Here is a 23637-nt window from a genome sequence, read left to right as displayed (position 1 = left end):
CTTACTACAACTTTCTCCCATCTCCCGACTGCATCTCTGGAGCTCAGCCACAGTGACCTTTGGGTTCTTCTTTACCTCTCTCACCAAGGCTCTTCTCCCCCGATAGCTCAGTTTGGCCGGACGGCCAGCTCTAGGAAGGGATCTGGTCGTCCCAAACGTCTTCCATTTGAGGATTATGGAGGCCACTGTGCTCTTAGGAACCTTAAGTGCAGCAGAAATTTTTTTGTAACCTTGGCCAGATCTGTGCCTTGCCACAATTCTGTCTCTGAGCTCTTCAGGCAGTTCCTTTGACCTCATGATTCTCATTTGCTCTGACATGCACTGTGAGCTGTAAGGTCTTATATAGACAGGTGTGTGGCTTTCCTAATCAAGTCCAATCAGTATAATCAAACACAGCTGGACTCAAATGAAGGTGTAGAACCATCTCAAGGATGATCAGAAGAAATAGACAGCACCTGAGTTAAATATGAGTGTCACGGCAAAGGGTCTGAATACTTATGACCATGTGATATTTCAGTTTTTCTTTTTTAATAAATTTGCAAGAATTTCTACATTTCTGTTTTTTTCTGTCAAGATGGGGTGCTGAGTGTACATTACTGAGAAATAAAATGAACTTTTTTGATTTTTGGAAAATGGCTGCAATGAAACAAAGAGTGAAAAATATAAAGGGGTCTGAATACTTTCCGTACCCACTGTAAATAGTAAACACTGGAGCAGATTACAAATGTGTAAGGAATTCACGTGCAGGCTATTAATAATTAATAATTCACGAGCCCTCGATTTTAGTAACAGATGCACAGAAGCCTGTGAGAAAGAAACACAAATAAAGACAGCTCACACGGTTAATGTGTGTTGATGAATGAGTGTTAATGTTAGTTTTAACTGTTTCAATGCTTAGGTGATCAATTTGACTTGCAAATAGAGTTTCAGCGTGGGACTTGGTGACAGCTGATAAAAGCTGCGGATGGAAAATGCGTCATGTTGGTTGTGATATTTCTCTTTTTATGATCCCTCACAGCTGACAAATGATACTTTTAAAATCCTTTATTGACACACAGTTTGTTATGAGTGGAGCTTTGTCTATCAACACTGCAGGCATCTAATGTGAGTTACTGCGCTAATGTGACAATATCTACAGTGTCTGGAATATTTTAATGATAAACTGCAGGACGTTCAAACTTGATAACATTACTTACATCTAGAATAATGGGCTCTCTTATCCACAGATTGTGCCTCTCATGCATTATCATGCGTTATTGAGGCCCAAAAGTGGCATGGGAAATGAATGAATAAATAAGTGATCATGATTAAATAACATAGGCCTAAATCAAAAAATAAATACCGAAATTTAAAGGTGCTACATTTATAAAGAATATTGTATTTTTCTGTATTAATTGATTGATTTCTTTCATTTGTATTTACATAATTTATTTGTCTAGTTATATATTTCCACGTTTATTTATTTATGTATTTAATTAGTTATGGAACACATCATTACAGTACATGTCGACCTTTTGACAGGATTTAGATGCAGGTGTTGTGTACACTTGAATCGATGAATGAATCGATGTTGTGGAGTCACACACCTGCAGGTGGAGACAGAGACCTGAGGACGGAGAACTGCTTACTGAGGCCGTGTGAGATGGGAGGAGAGTCATATACATGGACATTTACTTCTGCCATGCTGTGCTGCCTCACTTGACATGAAATGACCATACAGTTTCTTTGCCATTCTACTCCACATCATGGACAATACATAATGTTTTTTGTTATTGTTTCATGGTAACAGTGCAGATTTTCCAAAGCAGTCTGCACTGCATCACCACATGACAACCATGTAACTCTGACAACAACAAAAGCAGACATGATGCTCAGTGTGATGGCGTTTTTAGCATGTTTCAAATTTGGATCAAATTGAATCTTTACTGAAAATAAACTAAAAGGCAGAGATTAACTGGAAGGATGAAAATTAAATTCAATAATGTAAAACATCTTAGGAAAATGGATCACTTGAATTTAAAGCAGATGATTTTCATGGTGAATGAGCTAAGATGTGTAATGTGATGCCTAAATATTTGCCACAAAGATGATTTTGCTCCCTACCACTGACAAAATAAGAAATGTCACAGAGCCTTCACCACGCGCTACAGCAGGGTTGTTATTGTTAGTATGTGTGTTCATTGTGCCAAGACACTATGGTCCTCTCTCCTTTATACCTTTGTCATTTGTTTGTTTTATGTTTTGGATTAAAGTCCAAAAACGAGTATGTGTAATGTGAATAGTGTCACTTGTGACAAAGAGACTTGTCACCCATCTTTGTGGTTCTCTTCAGCTATATGGAACCTTTAAGTCTGTTTAGATCATTGATTTGTTTGGCACCCAATAGAGAATAAGTAAATAAGAGAAAAAAAATTGCATGAATAAAAAGTAGTGTGAGTGTGGTGGGAGGAAAATGTGATTTACCAACCTAAACATCTCTCGGGCCATGCCACATCTACACTCCCAGCTGTGTAAGTGTCACCTGATTATTGCATATTGATCCTGATCTGTGTATGTCTTTGACATCATAGGGTCAGTTATCTCACCTCATTCTGCAGGGTCTGTAATGTGTCTGCGTGCCCCAACTCCACGCCCAAACACATGTACATATCCCTTCAGCACTCATGTGGTGATGGCCCAACCCTAAATAACTTCCATTCTGGTCTGACTGACCGGCAGCTCCCCCTCTCCTCACGGCACAGCAAGGGACAGTGAGGAAGGAGAAAGTGTGACAGGAAGAGTGTGTGACAGCGAGAAAGCAAGAAGATGAGTGTTGACATTTGAGGAGAGGTTGGGGTCTTTGACTCATGTGGCTACGTGGATTCACGCTATGAGCGTGTTCAGCAACAGATACAAATCAAACATATCTGGATAACTGATCCAAGGAGAATTACCAGGAGATTCTGAGTTTGGACCGGACCATTTCAGCTGAAGGGTTGGACTCGACCAGGCTCCGATAGCAGCCATTTCCCAGAAGACTCGACTCGACTGACAACTGCTGGCTAAACATCCTGGACTTACAGGATCTGCAGGTTCTTGTGATAGAAAATTACTTATCAAAACGTAACTACAGTTAGGTGGAAATTTCAACCCATCTTCCCTGGTTTTCTGGGCGCACAGTACTGAGTCAGGATATTTGTGAATGATGATTCAGTGTGATCTCTCCGCACCTAAGGTGAGTGTGTGTGTGTGTGTATGTCTGCTTGGCCAGCTTGAGCTCTTACAGAAGATCTCAAAGGGAGATTTCCTCTACTTTTTGTCTGTGACATGCTCTGATTCATCAACACAGAAATAGTGTAGAAAGTTCCCACCAAGTCTGTAAACGCAGCACAAAGAGCGGAGTGCGACCCTGCAGAACCCAGAGCTCACATAAGGTAACAATAGTATTTTAAAACACCTGAGCATCGGGACATCCTGCCACATGTTCATCAAGGACGCTGGAAGTTTCCACATTGTTGAGGCTGCTTCATGCAACAGCACTGAGGGTCGAGATTGAAGCTGTATTGTTTCTTTGAATGTATGAGACTGTTTAAGACTGTTTCGCTTTTCTTTGACGGACAAACCCTGGAATGAGAAAGACTCCAGGCTGGATGTGATCTCTGGATGTAACGATCACAATCACAACTTTTGCTCCTTAGTTCTCGTTTCTGTGGGGCTTGCTTGGACTTGAGCTAAAGCATAAAACTTTGAACTGTTTCAACTTTAAACTCCACATCATCATCTACAGTGCAACTGCTGGACATCCAGAACGTCTCACTGTTGATTGTTTATTTATTGTCTTCTCCTACACTCACCCAGTTATGGATTCACAGGGGGGACCATACCTCAACAAGAGGGCCCTCTGCTCACCTCTGGGTGCGGCCCGCCTCTGCCAGCTAGCTATGGGTTGTGCTGTGATTGCAATGGTAACCCACAGTGCCGGCTTCAGCGGTTCACACGGGGTGTTCTGTATGGCGGCGTGGTGCTTCTGCTTCGCCATGTCGGTTGTGGTGTTTTTCCTGGATGCTACTCGTCTCTACAGTTGCCTGCCCATATCCTGGGACAACCTCACGGTCACGTGTGCTGCCTTCGCAACACTCATGTAAGTTACATGTTCAGGTGTAACTCTGTTCCTCACTTGGGTCAGAGGTGGTGATGCTTAAACTCGGCACATGCCTGTGCTTCCACATCTTTTGTTTCCATCATGTAAAAAAACACATTAAGTGCACACATAACAATACTTTGTCCCAACAATCCACAATTCAAATATACTGAAAAAATTAACCGACACACAGATCATCAGACACAGACCTAAATGAACCTTTAATTATCTGTGTCAATTACTTCTTAATACTGTGTGGAAAAGTACAAAGGAATACTGTGTAGCACCATGGTATGGTTATAGAGCTTTCCAAAAATCTTACATAGTTTCAAGCAGTGCCCTCACACTGTTAAAACTTTCGTTTCTTGTATAGAAATTCTGTCCACACTCAGTAAGATCCACAGTAAGCTACTTTTGATTAACTACTTTTTACAATATTACCTTTTGGCTTTTAACATTACCATATACATTGTGATATATAACATTATATATACAACATATATATAACATTACCATACATTGGTTGACCACTGTCAAAAGCTATAAAAGGGGGCGATTTTGTAATACTCTGCCCAGAAAATGCTTAAAGCTGCTATATAATTAATATTTTGACATTAACAATGGAACAAATGATTGTGTGTAAGTTGAAAGGAGTCCCTCGTATTGACAGTTATTTAATTATCACCTGATTCTGAGGTTACCATCAGTGCTACAGAGCGTTTTCGCATCTTTCAGCTTGTTGTTAGGGTTTTACTGCAACTTCACTGTTTTGGTTCACTCTCACCGCTCTCAGAATTTTACTTCAATCAGCAGCAAACAGCGTTTTTTAGCGAAAAAGCTGTGATAAACCCACTGTAGGCTATCTCACCAGCACCAATCAACTGACAGAGAAAGTTAACAACTAGCTGGTGAACGTAGCAGAACATGTAGCAACTCAAGAGCCAGATATTGGTGAAGAGCCAGAAACAGAGCTAAAAGGAGAGTGAATATTATAATATTAGAAATATCAATATAAATATTAAACTTTTCATCAGGTGGACACTCCACTCTAAAGGACTAATAATGTTGCTCAGTGTCTGCTGAATTTGTAAATAAACCGCATTTAGCTGACATTATATCAACTTTATAAGGTGATAGGCTAACACACGAGTGTTGTGTTTACAGCTTGTTGTCCTGCCCCCAAGTCACCAAAAAGTGATTAGCCTACAGCTTTAAGTACAAAATAATATCCACTTAAGGTCCACTTACTAGCTTTGTCAGACCTTTCAACTGTATCGCATGGTCTTCATCAGCGAATGGACCTGGATCAGGTGTCATCACATGACCCAAGTGAGGAACATCAATCACATGAGAACAAGTGGTCAAATACGGGATAAGTGGTTGTAGCCATCTTTGAACCAAGACAGGGGTTACGACTTATCCACTGACTTTATTATCCTGGTTTGATGACATCAAATCTACACTCATGTTTTTCTGCCTTCTCCTGTAGGTATGTGACAGCCTCTGTGGTCTACCCGCTCTTCTTTGTCCATTCTGAGTGCCCCTACGCAGGCTGTGATGTCCGAAATTTCCGCATCGCAGTGACCGTCTGCTCCATCCTGGGTGCTCTGGCCTATGGGGCTGAAGTGGCCTTGTGCCGTGCCAGACCAGGTCGCACCGTGGTGGGCTACATGGCCACAGCCTCTGGCCTCCTAAAAGTTGTTCAGGGCTTTGTGGCCTTCATCATCTTTGGAGCTCTGGCTAACGGGAGCGAGTATTCCCGTTATGCTGCCACAATCTACTGTGTTGTCGTGTATGCTTTCTGCTTCACTCTGACCACGCTGGTGGTCATAATGACGGTGGGTGGACGGACAAAAGCTGTGCGCTGCATGTCCTTTGACCGCTTCGTGGTGGTGTGCACCCTCCTGGAAGTCCTGCTCTACCTGAGTGCATCAGTGGTGTGGCCGGTGTTCTGCTTTGACACAAAATATGGCTCTCCATCAAGACCATCATCATGCCCTCTGGGGAAGTGTCCGTGGGACAGCAAGGTGGTGGTGGCAGTATTCTCCTTCGTCAACCTTGGACTGTATGTGGCGGACCTAGTCTACTCCCAGAGGATACGATTTGTCTCCTCACAAATGCCCACTAACTCACGAGTGTAGCATGTGGAAGCATATTACACAGCACTGACTTAACAGGTTTAAGTTACTAATCTTCACTGTTTATGAATTAGTTTGTGCATTTATTTAAAATTTAAAGACACATAAAATCTAGTGTGTGGGGAGGGGGGTCTGCTGCTGAGGCACCCAGACACCCCGAAGTCAATGTGAGAGCATAGTGGAATGTGAACAAGGAATGTCCCACCACGTTCCCCCTGCCACACCCTACTGAGGTGATACCCCATCTCTTTAAGTCACCCCTTCTGCCCTCTGAGAGATTTTGGGAGAACAGCAAGCCTCACACAAGCAACCAGGGCCCACTGGTATGTCCTGCCAAATCCTCATAAAACCTGCGGCATAGCACAAACACACACTTGCTTGCTCCTTGTATTTCTGCTCAAATAATCTTCTTGAATATAAATAGCAAATCTGGCATTGGCATCTGTGGCATCCCTGTCATCTGAAAGCCCCACGCCTGCGATCCACGGACATTATCCAGGCTGCCAAAAATAAACATGAGCTGTCTGCACTCATGTTGAAGCCATGAGACAGCATTTATAAGAGGCTGGTGTCTTTTAAACCTCTATATGAAATCTTTCATTCTGTCTATGATAAAATGTACAGCCCATTTAAAAAACAGATGTGTCTCTACGGTGTCTCATCCAACTCCAAGATGACATGCACTGGAAATACACAAAATTCACAATTACACATTTGTGGTCAGTGTGACTGAGGAATGTTTGCAAATTATCACAGACCTAATATGTCTTCAAACAACAGGTCAAATATATATATATATATATACATATACAGGTGCTGGTCATATAATTAGAATATCATCAAAAAGTTGATTTATTTCAGTAATTCCATTCAAAAAGTGAAACTTGTATAATATATACATTCATTCTACACAGACTGATATATTTCAAGTGTTCATTCCTTTTAATTTTGATGATTATAACTGAGAACTAATGAAAACCCCAAATTCAGTATCTCAGAAAATTAGAATATTGCGAAAAGGTTCAATATTGAAAACACCTGGTGCCACACTCTACTCAGCTAATTAACTCAGAACAACTGCAAAGGCCTTTAAATGGTCTCTCAGTCTAGTTCTGTAGGCTACACAATCATGGGGAAGACTGCTGACTTGACAGCTGTCCAAAAGACGACCATTGACACCTTGCACAAGGAGGGCAAGACACAAAAGGTCATTGCTAAAGAGGCTTGCTGTTCACAGAGCTCTGTGTCCAAGCACATTAATAGAGAGGCGAAGGGAAGGAAAAGATGTGGTAGAAAAAAGTGTACAAGCAATATGGATAACTGCACCCTGGAGAGAATTGTGAAACAAAACCCATTCAGAAATGTGGGGGAGATTCAGAAAGAGTGGACTGCAGCTGGAGTCAGTGCTTCAAGAACCACCACGCACAGACGTATGAAAGACATGGGTTTCAGCTGTCACATTCCTTGTGTCAAGCCACTCTTGAACAAGACACAGCGTCAGAAGCGTCTCGCCTGGGCTAAAGACAAAAAGGACTGGACTGCCGCTGAGTGGTCCAAAGTTATGTTCTCTGATGAAAGTAAATTTTGCATTTCCTTTGGAAATCAAGGTCCCAGAGTCTGGAGGAAGAGAGGAGAGACACAGAATCCATGTTGCTTGAAGTCCAGTGTAAAGTTTCCACAGTCAGTGATGGTTTGGGGTGCCATGTCTACTGCTGGTGTTGGTCCACTGTGTTTTCTGAGGTCCAAGGTCAACGCAGCCGTCTACCAGGAAGTTTTAGAGCACTTCATGCTTCCTGCTGCTGACCAACTTTATGGAGATGCAGGTTTCATTTTCCAACAGGACTTGGCACCTGCACACAGTGCCAAAGCTACCAGTACCTGGTTTAAGGACCATGATATCCCTCTTCTTAATTGGCCAGCAAACTCGCCTGACCATAACCCTATAGAAAATCTATGGGGTATTGTGAAGAGGAAGATGCGATACGCCAGAAACCAACAATGCAGAAGAGCTGAAGGCCACTATCAGAGCAACCTGGGCTCTCATAACACCTGAGCAGTGCCACAGACTGATCGACTCCATGTCATGCCGCATTGCTGCAGTAATTCAGGCAAAAGGAGCCCCAACTAAGGATTTAGTGCTGTACATGCTCATACTTTTCATGTTCATAATTTTCAGTTGGCCAACATTTCTAAAAATCCTTTTTTTGTATTGGTTTTAAGTAATATTCTAATTTTCTGAGATGCTGAATTAGGGATTTTCATTAGTTGTCAGTTTTAATCATCACAATTAAATGAAATAAACATTTGAAATATGTCAGTCTGTGTGTAGTGAATGAATATAATATCCAAGTATCACTTTTTGAATGGAATTACTGAAAGAAATCAACTTTTTGATGATATTCTAATTATATGACCAGCACGTGTGTGTGTGTGTGTGTGTGTGTGTGTGTGTGTGTGTATATATATTCAACATCTATTTTCCATTAACTACATTTACACTGGCAGATCTGTGTGGTTTTGTACATATTGTGACACATGCTTTGGGATTCTACACTTAAAAAACTTCACTTGCAAGTTTCCAAACACTATCTGACTATGTGTTTGTAAAAGGTTTCACTCATAAAGACGAACCCACAGAGATTTTTCACCAACTCAGTTCCCCTCAGTTTACACAGTGTTTAAGCATCTTTGAGCTCATTGTTGCAACATGAGCAGCTGTTTTCTGTGAAAAAACTCAAAGAAACCCACTGTATACTACCTGTCAGCACTAAACAGCAGACAGATGCAGTTAGCAAAGCTGGTGAGCACAGTAGACCATTTGGCAGCTAAAGGACCAGATATTTTCCTCAGGAGTTGGTGGAGAACAAAAACAGAGTTAAAGAGAGTGAATATTGGACTTTTATCAGGTCTCCAGAAACACAGCTCCAAATGAATTATAATTTTGTCTGCTAGATGTGTAAATAAACTGCTAAATATCACAATACTAAAATAAATTTATTTAACATACACTGAACAAAATTATAAACACAACACTTTTGTTTTTGCCCCCATTCATCATGAACTGAACTCAAAGATAAAAGACTTTCTCTATGTACACAAAAGACCTATTTCTCTCAAATATTGTTCACAAATCTGTCTAAATCTGTGTTAGTGAGCTCTTCTCCTTTGCCGAGACAATCCATCCACCTCACAGATGTGGCATATCAAGATGCTGATCAGACAGCTTGGGGATTGCACAGGTATGCTGTAGGTTGGCCACAATAAAAGGCCACTCGAAAATGTTTGCACAGCCATTGAAGAGGAGTGGATCAACATTCCACAGGCCACAATCAACAACCTGATCAACTCTATGGGAAGGAGATGTGTTGCACTGCGTGAGTCAAATAGTGGTCACAGTGGGTTGCCCGTTAATCGGAAGGTCGGTGGTTCAATCCCTGGCTCCCCCTGGTTGCGTGTCGAAGTGTCCTTGGGCAAGATACTGAACCCCGATTTGCCCCTGCCAGTGTATGAATGGTTGTGACTGTTAATTTCCGTTTGAGCACTTAGGCTCAGTGTATGAATGTGTGTGACTGGTGAATGCAGATGTAGTGTAAAAGCGCTTTGAGTGGTCGAAAAGACTAGAAAGGCGCTATACAAGTACGGAGCATTTACATTTACATTTGACCCCACCAACACAGTGAAACTGCACATTTTCGAGTGGCCTTTTGGCCAGCATCTTGATATGCCACACTAGTGCTCACTAAAGCTGATGATACACTGGGCAACTTTTTGAGCAATGTTGCTGGGCAATGTTGCTAGTGGCAAGTCCGACTATGTTTTGAATGGATAGCGGTGGTGCGGGGAGGGTGGCGGAGTGATGGGGGAAGGGGATTACGGTAGTAATCTTTACTCATTACCATTGACAGCAACATTACCCAGCACCATTGCTCTAAAAGTTGCTCTGTGTATCATCAGCTTAACACAGATTTTGACAGATTTGTAAGCAATATTTGAGAGAAATAGGCCTTTTGTGTACATAGAGAAAGTCTTAGGTCTTTGTGGTCAGCTCATGATGAATGGGGGCAAAAACAAAAGTGTTGTGTTTATAATTTCGTTCAGTATAGGTCTGAAAATATTCCATATACAAAACAACTCTGTCTGCCTTTTTGCCTTCGTTTAAGCATGTTTTATTTCTTCTACCTCCATGTCATCACATAAATAAAATTACTGAATAACATGGTCAAGTATGCACGTCTTCTTTTTCCAGGTCGTGTCATTAAATAATTAGTTGAGGTTATTTTAGTTATGCTCAAAATTGAAGGTCCCTCAAGTTTGAGGATGTCATAGTCTGTATTCCAGTGCCACACAAGCACAAGCGTTGTTCAGGTGGTGTACGACTCCATGACCCTAGTTCAATATGCAACTGTGTAATCACCTTTAAATGTAATTCTCAAATCATCTTCAGTGGGGTCTATGTTTGTACACAGGGACAGACAATTCTTTCGGGGTTTAGTTTATATCTTGTATTTGCTTCCCTCCGTTGCTCCCACCCTTTATTATCTCTTCTCTTCATCACTTAAACCACTTGTGGGCTCATGACATCATTTTGACATCTTGTCAATCTGAGCACATAGCCCAACAGATATTCATCACATGCCATCTTTTACCAATTCTCATCATTTGCTCACACTCAAGAGAGTGTGAATTTAAATCCCCCCATTCCTTCACACTCTGGGGGTAAAGGAGGAGAGACAGAGGCCTTTCCGCCATCGTCTCTCTCAGCGCTTTTATCTTCTTGTTCCACAGGATTAAAACAGAAGAAGACATCAGGCTGCCACAACTCAGCCTTACCAGTCTCTCCTGTCCATCTCGTTTTTTCTTGATGAAGATTTCTCTCTCTCTAACTGTCTCCTCTAACTCTGTCTCTCCAGATTTTCACCCTCCCTCCCTCCATTTCTCTCTCACACAATGCTGCACAAGTCCCCTCCTCCACTTCCTCCTTCTGCTCTCCATCCTTCACCCCCTCTGCTTTCACCTCAGTGAATCTCGTCTCTCTAATTCAGGATCAATGTATTCCCCTGTCACGCCTCTGAGTGCTATGGATGTACTTTATTAAGTCCTCTGGAAGCCACCGTGCCACTGCATACGTAAAGCAAGGTTGTCGTGGTGCTCAGCAGCAAATCCAACACCAGTTGGCTGCTCTTGTATCCAAATCTGTCTAAGATCACAGAAAACGTCACTGTGTCGACTGTTTTAGACATTGTGCCAGTTTTTGTAAATCAGTAAGTAATTACAAGTGAAAACATAGAAAGAGCGGATGAACAGTGGATTATAAGTGGATTTATGTAACTGGTGGTTTTGCAGCAATAAATAACTTTGTGCTGTTGAACAAACACTTTTATATTGTGTGTGTGTGTGTGTGTGTGTGTGTGTGTTGCTTTCGAATGCACAGATAAGTCCTGACTTATTTCTGTCGACGGGCCCTCTGGAAACAGCACTCGCTCCACTTGCACTCTTGTTCTGACTAATGTTTCCAAAGTAGGATATAACATAAGTGGAACATGACAGAGCCCAGAGAAAGCTACCACTGAAAGTGACGGACAGGGTTGCCACAGAGCAATCTTTAGCTGCATTAAGGACTGTGTACTCCTTTCTCCTCTGCAGAGCCCCATTTAGCAGCTGTTCCATGTTTGGCACTGATTTTACATCTCACTCCCTGCAGGCCTCTGTCTTAAACAAAACCATGTTGCTGCACAAACACACACACACACAGACGCAGCCTATGGTGCATGAACTCTTCTGACAGAGATGAGCTGCGACAGGTGTCCGTCATAACCGTCCCTTCCTGAATGTCCAGCCGGGGGGACATGGAGGGACAGGGGACTGCTGGCTCGCTGTTGTGACTAATCTCTGATGGCGCATGTTGCTGATGTCAGCTTCCCCCCTGTAGCTCTTGGCTCCTGTTTTTCCAAATGTTGTGTGGAACATTGTTGAAGGCTAAGTCTTTGGTCCCAGAGGATTTGAATCTATGCCAGCTCCCCTAGCTTAGCATCCTGTAGGAAGCTACTGTGTGCAAAAGAGTACGGGCTCTCACTGTGTAGGCACTCAAAATCAAAATATCAAATCTGACCTGGGGTTTCATTTTTAACAATTTCAGGGGTGTACAAAATAATAGAAGCAACTAGCAAAATTATATTTGCAATACAGTCTCAACATCATGGCAGGGCTACTGTATTGGATTGCATCACTGTTATTTTGTCCAAACCCTGTAAGTGAACTTGTAAGTATACTGTGACATTTGAAATAGCTGCCTATATCTTATGATTCTTTTTTGTAATCCCATTTATGGAGTTTAAAGAATGTGCCTTCCTGATTTTGCAATAACAATGGGTTAACAAACCTGTTAGTTTAATTCCTGATTCCACAACCCTAAACTATGTTCAGATTCTCCAACGAAGGTTAAAATCAAGGGCAACTGGACTTGGTTGAAGATACTGGAAGACTAGCGTCCCTCATCAAAAGGACTTCTTCAGTTCTGACTGACTGGCAGGGAAACTCAGCTATTTAACCTCAGTGGGGTCGTTGGCCCGGGTCATCGATACCGCTGGTTCGTTAGTGTTCCTTGTTGCTGTGACGACAGTCGTTACAGTCGTTAAGACTACCTGTGGCCAAGACTGAACGACCATCGTTGGTATCTTCACCTGAGGCCAATAGGTTACGTTTGTTGAGTTTCCTGGGAAGTGATGAAAGGACAGCATTGTAAGTGGGGGATAAGTGGTGGCGTAGACCCCCTCCCCTGTTCAATGACGGCTTCTCGACCCGGGTGTAGATGGCTTCCTTGACTACTCTTTCAAACCATCGCCATCGCCACCTATATCCTGCTACTGTTTAGCTTTGTTTATTTTTAAAGGTGCTATATATAACTAAGAGTATTATTATTTCCACTACATGGTCAAAATACAGAAACTGGGGCCATGTTGGTGGACACCAGTGAACCAACAAAAAAGAGCACAATCAACAAATGTCCTCCTGTGACCACAGTTTGCCGTCCTCAACCTTCTGACTAACCATTATCAACAAAGAAAATCTCTGTTATCTAATTCAGTAATTTCATTCTCTCTCTGTGCTAAACAGCTGCTGAGCTGAGACATGCAGAAGAAGTATGAGATATAATACAGCTTCCATTCTTCACGTGCTTTTGGGATTTTCGTTCAGATTTGTCTGTGAGATTTTGTGATGTGCTGTGGGAAATCCTTTATTTGTTTTGGGTTTTACATGAAATTGAAAGCTGACATTACACTGGATGCCTTAACTTCTCCGCTGTCATTTCTTTTTTCATTTGTATTCATTCTTGTCTCTCATGTTTGTCTCAGACTGCAGAAGGGAGACGTATGCACACTTGGGAAAGATTTTCTGTCTGTATTTGATATTAAATATGCACATCTTCTCACGCTCAACAAAGCTACTTTCTCTCTCTTTCTCTCGCTTTTCTCAATCCTGCTGTCTCGTTCCTACGTAGTCAAACACACACACACACACAGACACACACACACATACACACCTCTGGGCCCTAATCACTGCATGCAACAAATTGTTGTGAACACTTCACCTAGATCCGCTTGTCGCTGTGTGCCGAAAAGAAAAAAAACTGTGGTATTTTTAATAAATCTCTTGGGGTTTTGTCAAAAAAAGAAAGACCGAATGAGTGTTGTCACGCCTCAGCACTCATGCCGAGTCTGAGTGATAGATAGTACAGAGGCAGGCAGTGGCAAATTGACTCTGTGTGTGTGTGTGTGTGTGTGTGTGTGTGTGTGAGTGTGTGACTGAGACACAGAGTTGCAGGGATACATCACTGAAATGTTCAGCTTCTTTGAGATTTGGTTCGGTGAACAGTTTTGTGGGTAATTATTCCACAAACCGTTGAGACAAGGGGAAGGGGGCACTGTGCCCTACCCAATCATACACCACTCCATCTGCTATTATGCACTTTGTAACATCAGGGAATTAATCATCATATTGTTCCCTAATTCCCTAAAATGTTCTAATTTATTCTGAGAAAGATCACACACAGGCACATTAGGCGAGACAGTCTGACATCCTTTACCTCAAAACCTCTTCTTCTGATGATGTTTGACAAATCATAAGAAACAAAACATCAGGGTTGCAGCTACTGCTGAGAAAACTGACATCATGTCCTCTGTGTAGTTTGGGGGAATTTAAGAACTTGGACTGACTTGAGGAAGAGTTTACATCTTGAAATGACAAAATCTATCTAGATATTACTAAATATATTTAAATACAACTATTCTAAGGCAAAAACAATAGATTAAAGGGTTATTCCAGTGATTTAGAAATGCACTATTGTAAAGTTGAGGCACTCACAAGAGACAGATAAAAAAAAGAATGGTTGAAATCAAATCAGCAGAGTCTATATTAGGGCTCTGGCTCCAAAAACGCTAGGTTCTACATTTCCCATAATGCAACTGAATAGCATCTTTTATCAGAAAGTACCTAAATACCCACTTCTTTCTAACCATACACTTACAGTTTGTAACGCAGACTTTCTGTGACAAAAACTCTCAAGCCCAATCTGAGATAACCCTGATGACATCACCATGACATCATCAGGGTTTGCTTTTTTTTGCAAAATTTAGAAAGCTTCTCCATAACCATAAGACAACCTTTTTTCACAGGCTAAGTAGAACTTTGAACTGAAAATTGGTGGAGTGCCCCTTTAAAATACAACAGAATCAAGTGATTCATTATCCATCTACATTAGGCAGTGTGGAGAAGGCTTTGAAATACACCATCATGAAAGGAGAAAAAAATCACAGAACACATCAGTGAACAAATCAATCAGTTTGGAGTAATTCTCTCAGTATTTCAGAGATCCTAGCGAAGGCCTTTAGCAAAATAAATCACTATTTCAAGGTGTTTACACCTGTAGAGAATAAACCGATGAACTTTGTCAGTCTGCCAGCTGACTGAAGAGGAAGAGTATCCTAACGGCTGGTGTTGCTGGAGCGCCTTGCATTCTGCTTTATATATAGACCGGAGCATATGCAATCCCTCAGTCTGCATTCCTGTCCCACAGCAGTGTGAGAAAATAAAATGGAACGAGGTCCCGCAAACTAAATTTAGTCTGGTATGGCATGGTATGGCATGGCATGAGAAATACAGGGAGGAAGAGACAGGTAGGTAGACAGGAGGGTCAGTCCTATTAAAATGTGCAGTGGGGAGATTTTAGCATCAAACTGACAGTTGCAGACCAAGTTCATGGCTAATTTTGAGAATATGCATTGGTGAACTACCAAGGGACGGGCAGCCAAACTGTATTTTGAGTGCCACAGCTCATTAGTGTACACGCCATCCGATTCTGCTTTATTTCAGTGTCTGTCAAATCCAAGGGAGAGGAAGAAGCACTGGTCTACAGGCTTAGAATAACAATCCTACATTCAAATGCAGGTCCCTCAAATATCTCAAGCCACTTCTGGTGCCCTGAAGTGTATTTGGTGAGTCAAAAAAAATGAACACTGAACATGTGCCCAAATCCTTCTAGTGGAAGATTTTTCCTGTTGGCATGTGAAAAGGTGACATGCTGTCTCTGGTGCTTATTCACAAAAAAAGAAAAAGAAAAAAAAGATGCATTTGTTTCTGGTTTATCATAAAAACTGCAGATCTTATCTGGTGGTTTTTACAGCATTTAAGAAAAATATTATTTTTAAAGGGGCTCAGATACGTGCCATAACAACTGAGATAACCTTTGTACAGACACTAGAGTTGAAATGATTAGTCGATTAATCTATCTATCTATTTAGAGTATGAAAGATTATATTAATCTATTTTTAGAGTGTGGGTGTGTATGTATGCAGGAATACTGAGGTAGGACCCCTGTAGTGACTTAAAGTGTTAAGAGGCAGTTGTCAAAGAAGACAAAAGTATATTACCTAAGTACAGTATGTTGAATTTTATTAATAAGATTAGTACTCTCCTCTCCACCCACACACTGACAGTCCAGTCTATCTGTGTTGAATCAGTCTCACAAGACCTGAGCAGAAGCGGAATTCGTACTGGCTTTGCGAAATATAAACATAACCTAGCCTACTTTACACCTCACGGTTCTTATATTTGACCTACATTTTTACTGGCAGCTTCTCCGCGCTCAAAGCCAGACTGATGCAACTGGGCGTGGCGGACTGGAAACTCCGCCCAAGTTCCATGATATAGCTTCTCATTGGTCAGAGCTCTGAGAATCTCTGTCGTGATTGGCCAGTGTCGCTGTCAGTTACAGTTACGGCGCACATGAGGGTTGAGCAAAACGGTAGCCACGTTGACACAAAAAGTGGTGTTTTCTGTTTTTTTCTGCCGCCGGTCACGTCGTCAACTCACATCTGTCAACTTAGGGAGCTCTGTCGGGACGTCTAGAAAGGTATGTCTGTGTTTTATGAATATGTCGAATTTCTCATTCATTTCTGATGGTGAAGCCGAGCTAGCCGAGAACAGGCAGCTAGCTTGGAAACGCTATCAGTATCATTGTTAGCAAACATTAGCCAGTGTAAAAAGGTGAACTTATCAGTGAAACATTTTGACAAACCGCTGATTTTCAATAAAAGCGTTATAAACTCAGCTTGCCTGCTCACCTCGGAATCAAATCAGCTTTATAGGCATGAATGCATAACAACAATATTATTGCCAAAGCAACGTGTAAATTACATAAGAACAATTAATTTCATACATTTCAATCAAGGCAGGTACTTGGACTTGAAGATATGACCAGGAAAGATTTTTGTTACATTAATTTGATTTGAATGTAGAGTTCACAGCTGTAAGTCAGTAAGTTAAATGTGCCCGTAAAGTCATCCATGGGTGCTGCCAGAGTGTCAGTGGAGGTGTTTCATCATCGTCCACTCTCTATGGGCCAGCTCCAGCAGTTTTCCTCAGGTTACATCATAACCAAAGCCTGTCCTTGTCCTGTACTTTTCAGTTTAAGGAAAGACTTGCTGAAATGAACAAGCAAAGACTGGGCTTCACACCTGGTCACAATGTGAAAGGCGGTGTTGTGTTTTGGGGTTTGGGTCTTTGCCATGCATGACAGTCTGCAGCAACTCTCTGACTTTTTTTTTTTTTGTACAGGTTTAAGGGGCAACACCATCTGACAGGATGAGTGTTGGATTTATTGGAGCGGGCCAGCTGGCTCATGCACTGGTGAAAGGGTTCACGGCTGCAGGTGAGGCTTCTTTCTTTGCTGTGCACTATATTTGCCTTGAACTGAATCCAAAGTCATTAATGTCAGATCATACAACCATCATCACTTTCTACCTGCCTGCAAAGTTGCACAACTAGACTCATTACTGTGTTCGCACAGCTGTTTTCACATTCACAAATCCTGTATATGGCCTGAATATTGTAATTTATTAAATGTTAAGTGCTTTAATGGATTTTCCTGCATTTTTCTGTTTTTGTATATTCATTTTAAATTGTTCCTCTTACCTCTTGAGACTATTTTTTTGTGCTGCCTTAACATGTGAATCTTCCCTCTGGGGATCACTAGGGTCTTATCTTTACAGTTGTCATTTTCCATCTCTTTGTACATCCTCATACCTCACTCTCCATTTCCTCCTGTCTCCCTCCCCAGGTGTTATTGCTACGCACAGGATTACAGCCAGCTCCCCAGACACAGACCTGCCCACTGTGTTGGGGCTGAGGGTGAGAAGACATGTTTCTACTTTGTTTGTGTGGCGTCTGGAAATGAGAAGTGAAATGGAAACACGTGTGTGAGTGTGGGCTTGTTCAACATGTTGTGTGTATGTTGCTGTAATGACACCTGTTTGCCTCCTTCCTCATTTTTTGGTCCATACCTTTTAACATTCTCCCACTTCACCATCACCACTTCCCTCTTTGTCTTCTTATGCAGAAAATGGGGGTGAACCTGACAACTAGCAACAAGGAGACCGTCAGTAAGAGTGATGTGCTGTTCCTGGCTGTGAAACCCCACATCATCCCCTTCGTTCTGGATGAGATTGGGCCGGACATCGAGGACCGTCATCTCATAGTCTCGTGTGCGGCAGGGGTCACCATCAACTCCATAGAGAAGGTCAGCCTCTGTCACTTTCATTTTCTTCCTCTTAGTTATTAATCTGCTGACGCACCAGACGACAGTTTGTGTGGTATTGTTTTATCCCTCTTGTGATTTACATAATTACTTTAGTCTTTCCTGTCTTCTCCTCAAGCCCGTCTATCTTCTAATTTGTTTTCTCTCATCCTCCCTATCTCACATTAAGTTTAATCAAGCTGTTTTGGCATGCTTCCAAACACGCCAAAGAAAATTGTTTTACATCCCACCTCCTCTACGCACCTATTCTGTGTTCCCATTCTTGTCATTTAACAGAAGCTGCTTCAGTACCGTTCAACTCCTAAAGTCATGAGGTGTATGACTAACACTCCAGTGGTGGTGAGAGAGGGAGCTACAGTGTACGCCACTGGGACACATGCAGAGGTAAAGTGGAGAGACTGCGCAGAGGTTGAACTAGACTTTAACTGATTCTCTCATATCATTACCAGCAAGTTGTCCTCCTCCTTTTCAGGTGGAGGACGGCAAGTTATTGGAGCAGCTGATGGCCAGTGTGGGTTTCTGCACTGAGGTGGAGGAGGACCTCATTGACGCAGTCACCGGGCTGAGTGGCAGTGGGCCGGCTTACGTAAGTTACTTCAGGCCTGTGTGTTTGTCACATAAAGGGGTCTATGTGAGGTGTAGGGGATCCAACCACAATTGGTACACAATACTTTATCCTAAAGTGGATTCAACATAACGACCTAAAATGACTACTTTTTGTTATCAGTCGAAGAATTCATTTTTGATAATTTTGTACCTCCCATCTTGTAGCTTCTGTATCTGCAAAGCTATTATCTAATCTTCCAAACACTTGTTTTTGCACTCTACTGAGCGCTACAGAGACTTATTTGGATTGATGTGGGAATGATCTGATGTGCTGTGTGTTTTTGAAAGACTGGTTGCCATTACTTATCTACATCTTCAGCTGTCTGGCTTCTTAGCTGGGGCTGAACTAACGATTTGTTATTTTTATTATCCCTTATTTTTTGTGATTAATTATTCAGTCTGTAAAATGTCAAAAATAATGACAATCACAAGTAAACAACACCAAAAAGTGATAATGTTATTTATTTATTCAGCTCATAATAAGATATAGAGAAAACTAAGCAGATCTTCATAGCTGTAAGCAGCAATGAGTTGATTAACGATATTTTGGCTGTATACAAAGCTGTTAAATCAATGCAGACTGTCTGTTAAAAGCCTCTGCATGCTCAATGCTCACTGTTGTTTAGAAGCTGGTAATATATTTTTTTTTATGTTATCAGGCTTGAGGTCTGGACCTAGGAATAACACTAGTAGAGAGAGGAGGGATACATTTTTCTCTAATGAATGTCTCCTTTAGAACGCACAAGGGAGCCCAGCTGTGTTAATGGCTTGTATTGCCCTGTGTGTATTTCCAAATCTCAATCATTCCTGCTTTATAAAACGTTCAGGTGTTTTTGTGGTTGAGAAAATAAATAATAAATGCGTCTGCCGGTTTTAGCCACTGCCTGCGTGGACCTTGAGCTTTAGGCAGGTATTTTTAAATATTGGCTTGAAAGTGTCCAAGTACATTTTTTTCCCATCCTAACTGTGAGGATGAGGTGAATTAAATGGATGTCAGTCAACTATTCTACCCTATACTATGCAGACTAGAGGCTAAATAATAAGGAAGATGCAAAGAAAGCTAGATTAACCACTAAGCTGTGGACTCATCAAATGGTTGATAAAGCATACATTTGTATGTATAGATGAGGTCTGTATATGTGCTAAAGATGTGATGGCAGTGCTGCCTAAAGGGAAAAACTTACTGTGTATGTGTGTTTTTAAACAGGCGTTCACAGCCCTGGATGCTCTTGCAGATGGAGGAGTGAAGATGGGTCTGCCAAGGAGACTGGCTGTCAGACTTGGAGCTCAGGCCCTGTTGGTCAGTTGTGTTTAGTTTTGTGCCTGTCTGGCATTTTTATCTCTCTTGCTGCACCAGTTATTAATATTAAGTCTCCTTGATCCACTGGTCGTCTGTGTATTTGGAGGCAGAAAACACATTAGGATTGAGTTTCTGCTTTCAATGCACCCTTCTGCTGTCTTATATATATGCTGACTTAAATTCACTAAAATTATGAAACTCTGAAAAAATTAAACCCTAAGGGGTATTTTGACTTGCCAAAAAAAAAAAACATTTTCAACATGTATCTGTTTCCTGCAGGGTCTGTGCAGGTGTTGAAATTTAAAAAAAGCAGAAATTCCTAATTGCTGCTGTTCTCAACCTGAGGAGTAAACATAGTTATTGATTAAATGTGTTAATGCAGACACTGTTTTAATCACAATTTGGCAATTTTTCAAAATAAATCACTGGAAAGTATTCACTTCAAACTGTTGTGGTAATCGTTGCGACTGCTTCAAGCTCTGTCTCCTGCTCAGTGTTCAGCTTCTTTCTGCATATTTTTTTTTTTTTTTTTTTTCTGCAGGAGTCTTTTCAGATGTTGTTATGTGTTGTACACAGTAAACACTCTTGGCCTGAGTGTCTCCTCTTGTTTGCACATTAGTCTTTGTGAAACACTCACCAAAGGCAAAATAGCTGCATAGTCATGTTGCCTACAGTAAGCCAACATGCTGCCTTGAAAACCTTTTACAAATCTTGCTGTCTGTGTGTTTGATTAGATTTCATTTCCTGGAAGAACTTTAACATTACTTGTGTTTAATTCTACATTACAGTGCATATGTGCACCACTCCTACTGTAATGATGAGAAAAGCATTTCTGCGGGAAGGATGGGCCAAGTATCAGCACTCCATGAATATGTAGGCGTAAATGATGAGTGGTCCTTCATATAGATCCCTCATCTCGTACCTCTTAAGTTCTTTCTCGTGTTCCCGTTTCTCTTCAGGGAGCAGCTAAGATGCTGCTTGACTCGGAGCAGCATCCCGGCCAGCTGAAGGACAACGTGTGCTCACCAGGGGGAGCCACCATCCACGCCCTGCACGTCATGGAGAGTGGTGGCTTCCGCAGCCTTCTGATCAATGCGGTGGAGGCTTCATGCATCAGGACACGGTGAGACACACCTACAGTCACCTACACCAGGTTTCTCAGCTTTGTCTCGACTAATGCTGTTCTTCCCCAATCATTTGACTTGTCAAGATGTTGTGGATCATTTTAATTTCTCATCAGTGACGTCAAGTGAGCGACTTGGGTTCCTGACTCCAGCAATTGGAGAGTCTGTTACTGTCTTCATGCTTTGTAGTTCTAACTCTGAACACACGTGTACATTTGTAGTGTATATCTTAACACTAGGCTTACCCCTTCCTCTTACAGGGAGCTGCAGTTTCTAGCAGACCAGGAGCGCATCTCTCCAGCAGCCATTAAGAAAACTACACTGGACAAGGTGCTCCAGCAGCCCGGAGTCACAGTCAGCGGAGTGGCTAATGGGAACGGCAGATCGGGGCTCAGCCTGTTTAACACCCGCAGCCCAGGGATCAAGAAGCACTGAGTACACAGAGGCAGGCAGGCACACACACACGACAATGTACCAACATGTACTCATACATGTTATCCAGCTGTTCAGCCATACAATTTTTAAAAACAAAAAAACAAAACAGACTGAAATCACATCCAAATTATTTATTCATACTTGAGTTACATGTGGACCGTGGACCTGGTGGTGTAACCACATTATACACAAGCACAGGTGTATTCTGGGGGAACTGCTCACAGTTACAGCCTTATGTTGTGATGCAGGATTAATGTCTACACATACACAGTGAAGAGCAAAAGTGCATTTACAATCTGTTGTCTGTCTGTTTGGGCTCTAGACTATCTAGGGCTGTTAAACGATAATGACCCAAGGGGCCATCATGGGATCCTGGTACACGCCAGGCAGCAGATGGCTGCTGGGATACCATCAAGCTCTTAATGTACGTCTTTGTCTTTCTTTTAAAAAAAAAAAAGAAGAAAAAAAAGGAAAAAGCCACAGGTTAAATCATCATGTACACATCTCTTGATTGTGCAAATAATAATTGTTGTTTGACCATGTTATACTGTTAACAAAGACTGAATATGGATTTAACAAAAATGTAATAACTTTGTTATTTTGTTTGCTGCATATGAACACTATGGGCTGAATGGATAAAATATTGCTTCTCACATATAAAGGTCATTCCAAGCTTTAAAACACCTCTGTCAGCATGTGAGAATTTTCCTCACATCCCTCTTTCCTGTCTGTCCATTTTTTTGTTTTTATTTGTCGCGCTTAAGGACATAGTGCGTCTTAAACTGCAAATCTTGAACTGTTCTGACGAATGTGATGTTTTTACCTGGAGGTGCTACAAAAATGTCATCTACACAATGAAACAATATATTCCTGTAGAGTATGACGTAAAAGATCAGCCATCAAGCCGTCCTAATTCTGCATTGTTCTATATATTTTATCCCCATGTTAATGTTTTGTTTGGAATATCAACCACTGAGTTTGGTTTGCCAGTCAAAAAGTAAATATTAAAGAAGCAGCACCAAATACTTTTGTTTGTCCGTGAATTGTGTCTGGTTTGACTCTCAGTACTCCATTTGTTTTCCCAACTCTGTGTTTGATGGTGTCAATTTGAGGTTTCGCTTTTGAGCACGGCTGACCAGAGTCATCAGTGAGTAATTAAGATGCAGCCTGGCCCTGCAGATGGCACCCTATGATCAAAGGACCCATCGCACATGTCTACTAAGATCAAATTACCCTCTTCACATAGCTGCCACTTCAGAGTGACTTAAAATTGACCCTGGATTAACATCAAATATAACGTCACGACCTCACGTACTGGTAAATGGAATTTGCTGCAGCGCTCTCCCCGTGTCTTATTTAGTCTTTTCTGGAATGTCGCTGCCTGTTCAGTCTCTTCCCAATCAGATTCCTCTTCTCTACCAAAGTCAGACTTGCATATGCCTTAAATAACGAGGTAAACTGGCTTTTTCCTCACTGACCTGGAGGTGTGTTGTGATTGGCTGTTCCTAGAGGAAACGCAGTCCAATTTTAGAAGCTTTCTGTCAGCAGGACATATGACCATGAGAGGTGTCATGGATTTCTCACCAGATCCCGCCTTCTTCTCTCGTAGTGGTGTTCATGTAATTATTACTTCTGATCAAGTTCAGAAACACGGGGGGGGTTGTCAGTGGTGGAAGAAGAACCTTCACTTAAGTAAAAATTCCTATGTCATAATATAAAAATACTCCATTACAAAGTCCTATATTTAATATCCTACTTAAGTACATGTACAGAAGTATTATCAACCAAAATATGTGTTTTTTTTAAAAACCTTTTTGGTCCTC

The 23637-nt window shown here is 41.6% G+C and overlaps 2 protein-coding genes across 2 annotated transcripts; both read left to right on the top strand.

Annotated features, from left to right (window-relative positions):
* The first annotated feature begins 3839 nt into the window (after positions 1-3839).
* On the top strand, positions 3840-6261 carry LOC123970445 (myeloid-associated differentiation marker-like protein 2). The gene is made up of 2 exons (XM_046048490.1): positions 3840-4120; positions 5610-6261. Exons 1-2 carry the CDS (start codon positions 3840-3842, stop codon positions 6259-6261), a joined length of 933 nt encoding a protein of 310 aa, XP_045904446.1.
* A 10270-nt stretch (positions 6262-16531) lies between these two features.
* Positions 16532-22837, top strand: pycr1b (pyrroline-5-carboxylate reductase 1b). The gene is made up of 9 exons (XM_046046993.1): positions 16532-16666; positions 17371-17464; positions 17873-17943; positions 18152-18331; positions 18626-18733; positions 18822-18935; positions 20163-20255; positions 21215-21378; positions 21640-22837. Exons 2-9 carry the CDS (start codon positions 17398-17400, stop codon positions 21812-21814), a joined length of 972 nt encoding a protein of 323 aa, XP_045902949.1. The 5' UTR covers positions 16532-16666; positions 17371-17397; the 3' UTR covers positions 21815-22837.
* The last annotated feature ends 800 nt before the right edge of the window (positions 22838-23637 follow it).

This window comes from Micropterus dolomieu, linkage group LG04 (genome assembly GCF_021292245.1).
Source record: "Micropterus dolomieu isolate WLL.071019.BEF.003 ecotype Adirondacks linkage group LG04, ASM2129224v1, whole genome shotgun sequence".
In the NCBI taxonomy this organism is placed as follows: Eukaryota; Metazoa; Chordata; class Actinopteri; order Centrarchiformes; family Centrarchidae; genus Micropterus; species Micropterus dolomieu.
Note: the sequence above shows the minus strand (reverse complement) of the source record. Positions and strands in the feature narration are given on the sequence as shown.